Source organism: Morchella importuna (genome assembly GCF_003444635.1).
Source record: "Morchella importuna strain M04M26 chromosome Unknown Morimp01GS012, whole genome shotgun sequence".
In the NCBI taxonomy this organism is placed as follows: Eukaryota; Fungi; Ascomycota; class Pezizomycetes; order Pezizales; family Morchellaceae; genus Morchella; species Morchella importuna.
The window spans coordinates 539422-554148 of NW_025763409.1; the positions used below are offsets into that span (position 1 = coordinate 539422).

The 14727-nt window shown below is 45.8% G+C and overlaps 3 protein-coding genes across 3 annotated transcripts; all 3 read left to right on the forward strand.

Moving 5' to 3' along the window:
- Positions 1-100: 100 nt before the first annotated feature.
- On the forward strand, positions 101-688 carry LAJ45_04814 (uncharacterized protein; the record flags this gene model as incomplete). The annotated part of the gene is made up of 5 exons (XM_046114390.1): positions 101-188; positions 241-247; positions 301-404; positions 532-594; positions 654-688. 5 exons carry the CDS (start codon positions 101-103, stop codon positions 686-688), a joined length of 297 nt encoding a protein of 98 aa, XP_045972416.1.
- Positions 689-1801: 1113 nt separating this feature from the next.
- LAJ45_04815 (uncharacterized protein) lies at positions 1802-3524 on the forward strand (the record flags this gene model as incomplete). The annotated part of the gene is made up of 7 exons (XM_046114391.1): positions 1802-1970; positions 2025-2032; positions 2090-2393; positions 2449-2603; positions 2660-2864; positions 2925-3344; positions 3397-3524. 7 exons carry the CDS (start codon positions 1802-1804, stop codon positions 3522-3524), a joined length of 1389 nt encoding a protein of 462 aa, XP_045972417.1.
- Positions 3525-6272: 2748 nt separating this feature from the next.
- On the forward strand, positions 6273-11934 carry LAJ45_04816 (uncharacterized protein; the record flags this gene model as incomplete). The annotated part of the gene is made up of 8 exons (XM_046114392.1): positions 6273-6680; positions 6823-6871; positions 6991-7860; positions 7938-8038; positions 8094-8936; positions 8989-9152; positions 9222-10796; positions 10857-11934. 8 exons carry the CDS (start codon positions 6273-6275, stop codon positions 11932-11934), a joined length of 5088 nt encoding a protein of 1695 aa, XP_045972418.1.
- Positions 11935-14727: the final 2793 nt, after the last annotated feature.

Genomic DNA, 14727 nt, shown 5'->3' on the forward strand with positions numbered 1-14727 from the left:
CTCAAGCCTCCCTCCCCAAAACTTGGGGCAACAAGCTCCTATATCTGGTTGAGCTCGCTCTACACACCCCACCGTTCGGCACATCCACGAGCCGCCTCGCATGTCGGATAGACGGGACAACTTTCATCCGCCGTCGCGGGCGGGGGGTGCGGGGGGGAAGGGAAGGGTGGTGAGACGGGAGACGGGTGGTGGGCCCAGACCGTAGCGTGGCCTCGTTACATTACACCCCTGGTTTGTAAGAAGCTTGGTATCAAAACGAGGTCTGGAGCTAGTGTTTTCGCTGAGGCTGACATTTCGAAGCTCTCGTTGTGGGGAAATCATGAGGATGCTACGATCTTCAACATCTTATAATGGTGAGTCAACATTCCAAAGAGAGAAGGAGGACCAATATCTCGTACGGTATGGTTAGTCAACATTCCGAAGCAATGGAGCTCATCAAGCTTTTCTGTACGCTCAAAGACTACCTAGTATACAGATCATCGTCGTCCTCGTCGTCGTACGATTATTCAAGATATATTTCTTGCCGTATAGCCATCTCTATAGTGGATTTGGATATTCCGGAGTCCAGGTTTTTTTCTTCTCATGTTTCAATACGTATGTTGTTTCAAAGCCTGAGGATTCTATTTGCCAGAGTGGTTTACAGATGCTACAAGGGTGCCGGGGAAAGATGGCGGATGTCGGAGGTTGATCACATATCATTTATTTGGGCTTGGGGCGATCTGTGGAGCGCGAACTCTGGTTTATATGGTTTGCAAATCAGAGAAACGGTAGCGTATATTCTGTTTCTAAAGAGCCGACTCGAGTATCGCCTTAATCGTGTGATCCGAACTTGTTGCCCTTTTATAGGACAGTGTCCAATACCATTGCGTCCACAATAAAGTGTACATGTAGGTAGTATTATCGCGGCTGACAGCTTTCTCAAAAGCAAATAAATATATAAACGGCAATTATAGGACAACCGGCAACAAGAATATGAATTGATAGACGCTTTGCCAGAGGATGTCCAAAGAATCTAGTACGGGTTCATGGGGGTGTCGTGTAATACTGTCGATCACACATTGTCACTCGGTCAAGTTATTACAAACCTTCAAGCTCTAGAAGGGTACTACTCGGCCGAAGCTCGGTTTTACCAATATAAGTCCAATATACTGCTAGACCCCAAATCGTACGTCTACTATTATAGTGAAGTCATCGGAGGGGACGCTCGTATTCAGAGTACCATCCCAGTATACAGTTGCATCTCGCTATGGCGGAACTCAATATGCCGGATCCTTTGCTGTCCTGTATAAAATTCCTTGAGAATTAAATTTTTCTACCGTAAAATCAATTTGCTATCCCGGATTTCTTGGGAATATTTGCTATCCCGTACAGGATTTGGTGAATCTTGGCCGCCCGGCATAGCGAGGTGCGACTGTATCGGACGAAATACTTATGATCATCGTGGAAAAACGTGATGATCACGGGGAAAAACCAAATCTTCGGCCGATAGAAAAAAAAAAAGAATCTCAGGAAAAAACAAAAGAAACCGCTGATCAGTGACATTCGCATTGACCTTAACTGTGCAGGTTTCAAGACACCTTCTGTGTCACTCGCAATTATATCTCAGCCGCAATATGATCTTTCTAAGGCGGGGAAAATAAAAATAGTTATACCCTTTTTGAAAATTCAGCATGTCTAAATTGTAAAGGACGTAGGTATGAAAGCGAGTATAAGTATCCGCAGCTTCCGCCTAACTTTTGGAAGAGCATACACATCCAACACCAGAACAACCAACAAACACAACCACTCCAAATCATTCACAATGGCACCAATGACTGCGGTCCAGAATAGACTTAAGTCTGCGGATCTTTCGATAGCTCCAGGGAAGGGAGGCTTGATGTCTTTCCCAGGAATCACCGCTGAGAGCTCTCGTAAACTCAGTGAACTCATGCAGAAGAACCAAGACGAACACCATGGATTCTTCCGTGGCAGTATGTTTTATTACCATTTACGCGGACCTGCTGTACAATACTGACGTTAGCTAGGATTTCATGTTTGTCCCCTTGTTGAAGCGTTTGACATTGGAGATATCGGTTACTAACACCACCAGAATCACATGTCTGACGACCTCCTGGCCACTTACGACTTTGGGGCCAGTCCAGCTGATTTGGAAACTATATACAATCGTGTAAAGGAGGTGCAGCATGTACTCCCTGAGCTCCACCCGGAGATCGTCGTGGACCTATCGGACGAAAGCCAATGGCATAAGTATCTTGGCGCCAGGGAGTATTGGTCTGATTTTCTTACCTTTTTCCAGAAGGAGATGGAGGAGATTGGCATGCCAGCTATGTTGAACAAGAGACTCTTTGCGGGGACGGAGGCTTCGGATGACCTTCTGACCCGTTGTTTTGGCGGTGAGTGCACATTGCGGGGTATTTGACGAGCATTGGTAATGACTGTGGGGCATAGGTATATATCATCCAATCATCCGTATTGGGTACGGGCTGGAATTCGATATTCCCGCGCTAGTTCCGGCAGGGCTTGCTACTGCGGCGTGCAATGGTGACTGGCCAGCAGATTTCTTCAAAGGCCTTTCAGCAGATGCCAAAGATGTTAACGACAAGGTACGGTATCCTGGTATCACTCCAAATCTTGAGGCATTGTGACTTATTTCTTGAAGGAGTTCGACAAGCCATATTTAGATATCCTCAACGAGGTCCAAAATGACCCGATTTTCCGTAATCCAGGCACCGATAGGAAGATGTTCGATTATTATTCAACCATTCTCCACAATTCAATGGACCCAATTCTTTTATATGCCAAACAGTACCGAGTACCTGTTGACAAGATCGACGAGAAAACTATCGAATCATACAACATAGCGGGTAAGCTTCCGGTTGAGCCCCGTTAGTTGCATATATCGAGCTAATTTTAATGCCCCCAAGCTCTTATGCTTGGCGGTGCTATGCGGAAGGACAAGGAGATCAGAATGGATTTCTTCTTGATTCACTGTGTGACGACGGCCATCTTCATATCGGTCTTTAATGCCCAGGATTGGATAACTTCAGAGAGCAAGGCTCGTCTCCTAGAGTGGAAGACTCGTTTTGACATACTCACCTATGTTGCAGTCGGTGCGCCGGTACTCCACGCGGACGAGATTAAAAATTATGAACCAAAGGTCTCACAGGACGGTGTTGGAAACCCATGGCTTGATATTATTGGACGTGCAATCCACGTAGAAGACGATGGCCACACCATCAAAACTATCAGGTCCCTGGTATATGGCGAGAGGCTCGATGCAAAATATGGCGAGAAGTTGAATTTGCCCGTCGTGGGTAACATGTGGAGGAAGATTGCTGCTATGAGTTAGTTTGTTCCATCAAAGATATTAATTAGAATTTGCTGACACATATACAGGTCTCGATAGCGCTGAAGGGCTAGGTGACTGCAATGGGGGTCCTCGTGCATGGGTAAGAGGTGCTGGATTTGATCAAGCATGGGAGCCTTTTGGGCCTAGGGAGCCCCGCTCAAAGAGTAAGAATTGAGAATATGTGTATGCAGCTCTTGGGGGATTATCTTACCAGCCTCTGCTCATTTACGGCTATGTATTTTTTGATATTGGGGTGACGACAGCCAAGTTATCCTGTCTATATATATATTTACTCCTCCGCTTCCACATCGCATGAACCGTGTATCCTATATTAGTATGCGACGCATAAGATACGGAATGATTTGGAGGGAAGAGCTAAATCTACATAAGTTCTAAGAGTGTGAGTACCGAGGAGCACGATAGCCGACGCGGGGAATTTATAAATGAATCAAAATGTCTCAGAGGGGGCAAAGTCCGAAATCGAGACAGGGTACTGAAGAACGTGTCTTTATTTTTTCTAGACATAGGATTGGTGTCGGGAAGCAGGCCAAATAAATATATAAAATGCCGGTCGGGAATGAAGGCTGAAGCACCACAGAGTATGTACGTGTATGTTGTGTATGTAGGATTTGTTCCTTTGTATGGTTCGCTTAATTAACATGATTTTTGTGGATTTCATTTTCATCTTGCGCGGCTCGGATAAAATCCACGACAAACATTAATTGGTTTCAAAGGGTTGTACTCGAATGGGCGTGCATGATTAATAGTTCGGGGGCGAAGAGTGAGGTTGAAATAAGAGGTTGGAGAGGTGAAGTCGGGATGGCGACCTGACGTCGGTCATATCTTGTTTGCGTCCAACCTCCTTGCTTCTGCTGCTTGCTGCTCGTCAGCGCTGATGGGTGGGTAGGTTAGGTGTGTGTGGATGGATGTCTCAGATCGCCGGCGCCCTGCACAGGATCCCATGGTGACCGAAACGGGCGAGGACTTTTTGGGAGCCAAGCGGAGAGTAATTGGGACAGTGGGTCAGTTCCTCGACGGCGGACGGCCGACGTCTCGAAATACCACATCCTAAAGGTACAAGTATCCTGGGGGGGGGAGGGGGGAGGGGGGAGGGGAGAATGCGGCCGCGGGGGGGGGGGGGGGGGCGTGTGGTTGTGGTTAATTGTGCTGGTTATGAAAATCTGGTCTGGTTCAAAATCTAGAATTTTAGAGCAAGATCGCTTGCGGCGGTCAGAAAGCGGAATAGTGCTAGCTGAATCTGGGAGTCCAGCAACGTCCACCGACCGAATATGGGATGGCCATTGGTTCATTGACGCATGTGGAATTCACTGCTGGGACTTTGCTCTTGTTCGTTCGCCAGCTGTTTAACAAACATGTATGTAATGTACCTACAGCGCTGTACAGTACCAGTGTGAATTGTTTTTTCCAATTGCTTTCCTCTCCGCAGTCTACTCTACTTTTTTTTAGATCGGTATTAATCACTGGTAGTGATTACATGTATATGGATGGGGCTCTTCACACTAAACCTTAGCGGCGGGTATACATTTAAGTACTCTCGACAAGCCGAATCATCTGTAAAAGTACAGTGGCCATACATCATCCCCCCCCAAAAAAAATTTACAAAATCGTGAAGTTGTTGATCTTTATTCACTCTGGGAATACATCACTGCAGAGTGTTAGTTACATGTATACATGTTGTAAAGAATGTCTGTATCATGTGCGTGTGTATCGGTACATGTCATGTATGGTGATGGATGGATGATGGATGATGGTATGATACATGAATGCGTGCCTTGGGTGCTACCAATCTTTTTTCTTTCGCGCGTGTTGCAGCTGTGGTGTTTCTCCCTCTCCTCTCCTCGACTGCCCTATCTACATCTTCCTTTTGTTCTGCGCGCTTTCTCCTAGTTACTCACTTTCGTTTCAAGATACATGATAGTACCTGTCTTTATCACTTAATAAATCAATAGGAAGTGGACGCGGTTAGCGCAAGACGCCCGCGCAGTACTCCCTCTCTATCATAACCCATTACACTCACTTACATACATCCAATTCCTCACAGACATACATAATCATATCCCACCCCCCGCTGTTGCTAGTGAGTGCTAGGTACTGCCTCTGTCCCCCCATTGCCCCCAAGGGTGGTTTTATAAGGGATCTCGCCGCGCATCCGCTTTCTACTTGCTGTTGCTACTGCTGTTGCCTCAGTTTCTACCGTACCCACTTGTACCTACATAATTCTCTCTCCACCCTTTCTTTCTCTCTCTCTCTACCCTACATACATCATTTTTTTTTGTTTCGTCGAACCATCAAACCATCCTCCCCCGGGCGGCTGTCAGCAAGGAAAAGCCATATCTTCTACGAACGGCCCACCCCTCCACCCACCCACCTCATAACCACACACATACATACATAACAGCCACACACATGATCCCTGACGGACGAAGGCTATTGTAGTATTTCCTCAGTCTGATCTCTTCCCCGATTTTGTCCCCGTTCCCTTTCTTTCTTTCTTTTCCTCTGCCCCGTCGTTCCCTCCCACCCCCCCCCCCCCCCAACTCGCCATCAACTCCCACTTTCCCGACCGTCTCTACGGTCAGGTAGCTCTTTCACTTGCTAGAGTGCATGAGGAACAAAAATATCCCACCCCACAATTTATCTACGATATTAGACGGTATATTGTAGCTGTTCCGTTTCCCCGTTGTGTGTTCATACATATGCTTGGCTTGGATGAACATCGGCAGTCCTGCAATAATACGCTTGCAACTAGCATACATACCTGTTGTAGCTCCCTCCAGACCCCAATCCATATAAGAAACCGACACACCCCACATCTACATCCGCCTCCGCCCCCATCGAACCCAACACTTATCTACCTTAAAGCCATTCCCACCACGGAATAAACAAACCAACATCTTGCGTAATGCCGGCTGCTGCTACGTCGTCGTCGTCTTCAGCGGCGGCCTCGTCGGCACGTCCGTCACCTCGCGCACCCTCGACCAGAATGAAAGCTGGCGGTCCTGGAGGTGGAGGAACTATCCCGACCACTCACCCTGGACCCGGCGGCTATCAATCCGCTCCACTGAGCTCTCGAAAGGCACAGGCCTTGGATATGTCTACGGTGGAGAGGAGGGGTTCTGCAACTAAAGAAGGACCAAAGAAATTTCGACCTCATGGCCTCTTGGAGGCACCGACTTACAGACCAACACTTGAGCAATGGAAGGACCCAATCGAATACATCAAAAGCATCTCGGAAGAAGGGAAAAAATATGGGATTTGCAAAATTATTCCACCGGAAAGTTGGAACCCAGACTTCGCCGTGGACACGGAGGTTTGTAGCACATTCTCTTGTTTTGCGTCTGTCGTCGCTTATTCAGCTCAACGACTTTATTTTATAAACATTTGAATCATTAGATTTGTTTCGCTGGATAGAAATTGGATGGACTTTGCTAACATTGTGTGTGTGTGACTAGCGATTTCATTTTCGCACTAGAAGACAGGAGCTCAACTCCGTAGAAGGAGGTAATCATAGTCCACAATTTCTAAAAAAAGATTCTCCATGAATCAGATCCAACAACCAATTTTTTTTTTCTTTTTCATTCAACTGACATCATATCCCTCTGGATTTCCGCGTACTGTAGGCACTAGAGCAAACCTAAATTATCTTGATCAGCTGTCCAAGTATCATAAGCAGCATGGCACAAATTTGAACAGGTTTCCATCTGTCGATAAGCGGCCCCTCGACTTGTATCGCTTGAAAAAGGCGGTGGAAATCAGAGGAGGTTTTAACCAGGTGTGCAAGCATAAAAAATGGGCCGAGATTGGAAGAGATTTGGGATATTCGGGAAAGATTATGTCTAGCTTGTCAACATCGCTGAAAAATTCATATCAACGTTATCTCCATCCTTACGAAGAATGGGTCAAATCAGCAAAGCCAGGAGTGCAGCAGCAAATTGAGGCCGAGCTGAGGGGCGCAATAACCCCTTCGCCAGCTGGATCACCGATCAAAAAATTCCCATTGGATAAGTCAATAAATTCTCCGATGGGTAGTATGCCACCAGAGTCGCCCGCAGTCAGGGCTTCGAATACCCTTGCTGGATCGTTGAGAGGCACTCCTGATAAATCTGATACCGACATGACAGATGCAACGCCAGTTCGCGGCTCAACTCCCGCAATGAATGGCGGTTTTACTCCTGTCAATACCGTCAATACCGGGGGTGGATTCACACCTGTTAACGTCGGATCTTCCAATTTCACGCCACTAACCATGGTTAACGGAAACAGAAGAGAAGGGGACTCAGGCTTGACGCCGACTAGCAATTCTAGAAGGATTGAGAATGGCGCCACACCTAGCAAAAGAAACACGCCCGAGGGATCAGCTATAGGATCTGTTCTCAAGCGTGGTCTTAGCCAGGAAAATGGTGTCATTGACAGCAAGGACTCGGCCAAAGGCATGGATTGTGACGATAATTCAGAGAACGGCGAACGACGAAGTAAACGGTTGAAGAAAGGTAAGAAGAATCCCTGGGTTTCTGCGAAGTTGGTTGTTGTAGCACTTAACCGAGATCGATTGCTGATCTTCCGCCAGAACCGGCTCCGATGGTAGCTGGATCACACATGACACTGCACAGACCCTCATCAACGCCCAGAACCTTGAACGGTGATCGTAACAATAGTAATCCAGGCGAGGTAATATTTTATTCCATTTCTACACTTTTTATCGCTGTACCTAATACTTGTATAGAAGTGCGAAAAGTGTGGACGTGGTGATGACATGGTCAATCTGCTCCTTTGCGACAGCTGCGATCATGGCTATCATACCTACTGCTTAGACCCTGTGCTTAAAAGCGTTCCCGACCGGGACTGGTATTGCAACCGCTGCTTGGTTGGGACCGGGGATTATGGTTTTGCTGATGGCGAAATTTATTCCTTGCGACAATTCCAAGAAAAAGCGAACAACTTTAAAACTCATTACTTCCAATCAAGAATGCCGTTCGATCCCGTCCTCAACAAACCACGAATGGTTACCGAGGATGATGTAGAACGAGAGTTTTGGAGACTGGTGGAAAGTGTGCATGAGACGGTAGAGGTTGAATATGGCGCAGACATACATTCAACCACGCATGGAAGTGGATTTCCGACCATTGAAAAACAGCCGATCAATCCATACTCCACCGATCCATGGAATCTTAACAATCTACCACTTCATCCCGAATCCTTATTTAGACATATTAAATCTGATGTTTCTGGGATGACCGTGCCTTGGCTATATGTTGGTATGTGCTTCTCAACGTTCTGTTGGCATAATGAAGACCACTACACATATTCCTCGAACTATCAACATTTCGGAGCTACCAAGACATGGTACGGAATTCCGGGCGCGGACGCGGAAAAATTCGAAAACGCCATGAGAGAGGCTGTACCCGAGCTGTTCGAGCAGCAACCGGACCTTTTGTTTCAATTGGTTACTCTGCTAACTCCGAAACAGTTGATGAAGGCTGGAGTGACTGTTTATGCGTTGGATCAAAGGGCAGGACAATTTGTCGTGACATTCCCGCAAGCATATCATGCAGGCTTTAATCACGGTGTAAGCTATCCTCCTCTCAGTAATCGGCGTTTGATTTGCTGACTTTCTGCAGTTTAACTTCAACGAGGCAGTTAATTTTGCGCCTTCGGACTGGGAACCATTTGGTCAAGAGGGTGTTAATAGATACCGAGAGTTTCGGAAAGCACCTGTTTTTTCACACGATGAATTACTACTTACTGCTGCTGCAAGAGACACTAGCATCCGAACATCGCTCTGGTTTGCAGCCCTTTTTGATATCTTAAAACGAAAGGAAAAACTGTTTGCTAATAATTTGTTACTAATTAGGCTCTCACCTGCTCTTGAACGGGTAAAGATTAGAGAGTTTGATGAACGTCGTGGCTTGCTTGAACAAGTTCCTGACATCAAACAATCTATTCTACCCGAGGATGAGGAGTTAAGCGAAGATCAATACCAATGTGGGGTATGTAAAGTTTATTGTTACCTTTCACAGGTCACGTGCTCGTGCACTACCAATGTCACTTGTCCGTCTCACTACCGAGATATTTGCGATTGCGAGGTATCGAACCTCACTTTACGACTTAAAATGACGAATGAAACCCTTGAGGAACTCGTACAAAAAGTCCACGACAAGGCGAATATGCCAACCGCCTGGGCTGCCAAGTTGCAGAAGACGATGCTGGAAACACCACGACCTGCGCTGAAGGGTTTGAAGTCACTCTTGTCTGAGGGTGAGCGGATTCCATGCTACATTCCGGAATTGGCTCCCTTGAAGACCTTTGTGGAACGTGCACAGGAATGGGTCGATGAAGCGACTCCATATATCTCACGCAAGCAACAGAACCGCAGAAAAAATGAGAAAGCATGGAGGAAGGGGAGTTCTAAGCAGGCTGAAATGGAAGAAAAAGAGCGCGAACATAGGAAGTTGGAAAGCATTTTGAAACTTTTGGAAAATGCTGAGACTATAGGCTTTGAATGCCCTGAAATTGATCAGCTCCGCGAAAGAGCTGATGCGATTCGGGAGTTTCAGTTAAACGCTAGGAACGCTTTGGCTACTCCTGGGGCTCTATCGACAGCTGACTATGAAGGACTAGTCGAGACTGGGAAAAGTTTCAATGTTGACTTGGCTGAGACAGATTTGTTGGAAAAGATCGTTCGGCAATTGAAATGGGTGGATTTAGCAAGGGAATCCCGTGGAAGATTTATGGACCTCAATGAAACAGCGGACATGATCAAACAGGGACTTGACCTGGGGATTCCAGACAATAACGAACAGATGATGTTTCTAAAAAGCCAGAAAGAGGGTGGAGATATGTGGGAGGCCAAGGCCAAGGAGCTGATGAGAGCTGATGTCGTGCATTTTCAGCAACTAGAGGCTCTTTCGAGTCAAGCTTCAACATTACCAGTTTCTAGGGAAACATTAGCACAAGTCGACCAAATTCTCAATAAACAACGGGAGGCTCATAGGCAGATTATTTCGCTATATGATCAGAGCAAAGAGCCAGACCTATCAAAAAGACCACATTATAAAGATGTTAGAGAGGTATTGGATTCTTTATTGGAGCTCCACAGCAAGCCTGTCGGAACAATTGATTTAGAAAAAGAGCAAAAACGCCATGAAGACTGGATGAGAAGAGGGAAAAAGCTATTCGGGAAAGCAAATGCACCACTGCATATTCTGGGTCAGCACATGTCTTATGTGGAAGGGCGTAATGAGCATTGTTTCGCGCTGGACGACCGACCAAGAACTCCGGTGGAACCATCTAGTAGAGAACCTAGCCCAGAACCAAAAAGCGGTGGCCCTTTTGAGAATTCTAGGGGTGGACGGCCCAGGGAGGTCTTTTGTATCTGCAGGCAGCCTGAAGCCGGAATGATGATTGAGTGTGAAGTTTGTCATGAGTGGTATGTCAATCATGTTTTCTGTGATGTCTAATGAACACCAGCCATCTAACATTGGAAAAGGTATCACGGGAAATGTCTGAAGATAGCCAGAGGCAAGGTCAAGGAAGACGATAAATATACTTGTCCTATCTGTGACTATCGTGTGAAGATACCTCGGGATGCAGCTCGACCTAAGCTCGAAGACCTCATCGAGTGGCACAGCGAAATTCCGGGCCTTCCGTTCATCCCCGATGAGCTAGAATGCCTCAACAATATCATCAAAGCAGCATCCGATTTCCGAGAGTATGTGCGTCCATATACGACATCAGCACTCGGACTTACTTCTGCTGAGGTACCGACTATGCGATTTTATCTGAGGAAGATTGAAGGTGCAGAGATTCTCTTGGCACATGAAACGAATTTCTTCCGGACCGAATTGCATAGATGGATGCCAATTGCGCCTGAACCTCCCCCAAACATCGAAGTTTCTATGTCCACTCGCAAGCCTCGTCCAACGAAGCAGCAGAAGTTGATGGCTCAGATGGGTATCACAAACCCTGACGATCTCCCGCCTCAACTTAGGACAAAGTCTCATTCGTTTTCTAAAAAGAAGTCCATTGACGGCAACTCAAAACCGCCCCCAATAATAAAACCTGCTCCGTCAAAATCGGCAACTATGCCGTCTTCACCGGATACCCCTACCACGATCAATCCGGGCCAGACCCATTCGGGCCATGGATCCCAGAGATCTCCTGGAGAGCCCCATTTCGATTATGGGAACTCAAGGTTTGGATCGACGTCGCAGAGTTCGCCGACTTTTAGTCAGCCTGGATATCATCAGACTCCCGGAAGACTCGGGTCTCCTGTTTTAATGAGCAACCCTGGTCGTGGCCCCACTTTGGATCCGGCCCTCTTCAACCTCAACCCTAGTTACCATCGATCGAGAAATGAGTCTAGTAGCAGTCCTCACAATAATGCTCCTTCTAACCGGGATATGAACAACATGTTTGAGGCCCTGACGAATCAAGATGCTACCGAATTATATGTCAAGGAGCCTGCACCTACATCATCAGTAAGCTATGAGGCTCTTGCCGCTGAAGCTTTGAACACCGCAGGTGATAGCATGGAGTCAAGTCTTGATCAGTTCCTTACACAGTGAAGCGAGGATGCTTCCCTGTACAATGTGTATTGTTAACTTGCCTACTGTGCAGTCATTTTCAAATGAAGAATCTGTAACAAATATTTCTCAAGTGTATGTTACTATTTCTCCACTTCATTTTTTCTATTCTTGTACTTTACAATTGGTTCGCTCTTAAACTTTCCTTACTTTCTTATATCTCCTTACTTTCCTTTCCTTTTCTCCTTTTCTAATGAGGTGTTAACTAAGTATGTCGGGTTGCATGTATTCTCCCTTACGTTTTTTTTGTCTTTTTTTCAGTTGTAACTTTGGGAAGGGGTTTTCATCTCTTGTCTCAACTTTTGTTGCTTTCAATTCGCGTTATTTTCAAAAGAGAACCAAAAATTCGGGTCTGGGTTTTCTCTTTCCATTTCCTATTTTCCTCTATTTCTTGGTATTATGGGTTTACGGATTTGGATTTGGATTTGGGCGCCCCGTTTATTGATTGCAGATAGGTGGGATCCGGGGTTGAGATTTTGTCAATTTTTTTCAAGAATTTTTATATTTCTGATATGTTCGAGAAAACAGTTAGAAAACTCGCGGATCTGAAGCCCTCAACATAATGTGACTGTCAATGGTTTGATTTATTTTTATTATCATTTCTTCCTTTGGAATCTTGATTAACGGGTCTTTTTTTGCCTTGTACTGTCTCGTTATGTTTCTTGGATGCGATTTGGGAAGGGATGGGGTGGGCTGGGGCTGGGAAGACAAAGCCAGGGTCGACCGGTAGGGAGTTATCTTTTTTTCTCTAAAATTGTCAACTCTTTCTTTTGTTTTTGCAGTTTCAGTTGATCGGCTGTGGAATGGGTTATAGGGAAGTAGTATGGTAAAGAATAAATGTGCTTTCGAATAAGTTCTTGTTGTGATGATGATGGCATAGAGGTATTCAGGGTGTGGTTTAGGATGAGGGGGAAGGGGAGGGAGGTTCATGTGGATAAGTTGGAATGATTCATGATCAAAGTGTAAAGGATCGGGCTCTGGCTGCTGTGTATGTAAATAACGAAGCTACACTAATGTCTGAGAATATCAGTATAAAGGCACCGGCCAAATCTCAAAGCAGACAGGAATGGGGGGTCTTGATCCATTAACTACGTTCCGAGGAGGAGGTAATACGGGTGGGTACCGGGTTCTATACAACAGTACCGCGGGATTTAGCGTGAGACGTCTAAACAAGCCTCTTAGAGGAGGTGGGGCATTCCCTACATGAGCTTATCTTTGACATGGTTTTGTAACTGATCGATTCCCGCTTTTCGTAGAGTGCCGGTCTGAAAGTACTGGTCAGATCGAGGAGGGGTGGGGGAGGGCGAGTGAAATTTCGTGACTGACAAATAAAACTAGGGAAAGACCGATTGAAAAGTAGAGGGACGAAACATGGTCTGATGGAAACGTGAGGGAGGAAGAAAGAAAGAAAGGGAGAAAGAAGAAAGGAGCTCTTGATTCTATATCTATCCCAGTTACAATAGGACAGAAGATCCGACATGGGGAATGGATAGGCTCCACGTAGTTGCATCATGATCACCCAAGAGGGTCGCGTCATTATCAGCTTCGCAATAGATCTTCATTCCTTGCATTCGTATATAGCCCCGACGACAGACCTGTGGCCTTTTATTAGTCATTTGGATATCGCTGATTTCTAACCCAAGTGAATCATTACTGCAGTGGCTACATACGTGCGTTTCTGCTGATAATCATGAACATTCGAGGACTTGGAGGCTTTGTTTTTGTTTTATGCAATGTGTATAATTATGATATCGTGTAGACGGGGCCACTAAAGCCTGCGATTCACTATCCTGTGTCTTTAGTATTCTGGCCGGTGCCGATTTTCATTTTCTGTCATATATGCACTGAAAACTGAGAGTTTTGTATGGCGGATTAGGAATTCGAACGACCAAAACACTATCATTACCTAAATAGAATGCCACTTTTCAGTGTAATTAGTGATAGAACTGGACTCAGGTGAATGATTGCCAATTGCTTCGCGGGAAATCGTCCCGTGGTATGCTCTTATAATAGCTAGACGCGCATCCTCAGTTATCTGAAATCCAGCCTAGGTTTGTCGTTTACTTAGTGAAAATTTGCGCAAGCGCGTCTACATAGGCTATTTCAAACATGGCATATATGCGCATCATATTCATGACATTCCCATGCTGATTACGCAATTCTAAAGTATCTATCAGTATGTGTAAAGCTACCATACGCCAGAGACCTCAAGGCTAGCCAAGTAGGATTTCAAACTTCACTCAGTGAGCGAATATGAAGCTGTGGTTTCCATTTTATTTAGCGCGGCATTTTTTCTTTCTTGAAGTCCTCAGGTAGAGAAAGGGTAAAAAAAAAAAAAAAGAAGGGACCTGGCGGGCATAGAGTTATGCAATCCGAAAAGTCAAATATCACAATTGTGCGTTATGCCACTACTCTATATTCAGTTTCTTGATATTTCTTCCCCAATCGAGTGCACGTGGTGGGGCAATTAAGCTAGCGCTAGCACAACCACCATCATATACGATCACTCGAATATCCGTATCAACCAACGGAATTACATTCCCTGCAAGTCTAATTCAAAACTGAATGGGCAGACGCATACCTGAGAGTCGAATTATTGGACAGAATGTGATTGCCTGGGTTAGGGCAAGAGTGGACTCCATACGATGGCATCCCATCTTTCGAAATGAGCATCGTGATTCAACTTGCGACGCCTGTGGAAAATATTATGAGGGGTAAGGGGGTCTTGGCCACGTGGAAAACCAACCAAAGAGAGATGTCTAAACACGTCAACCT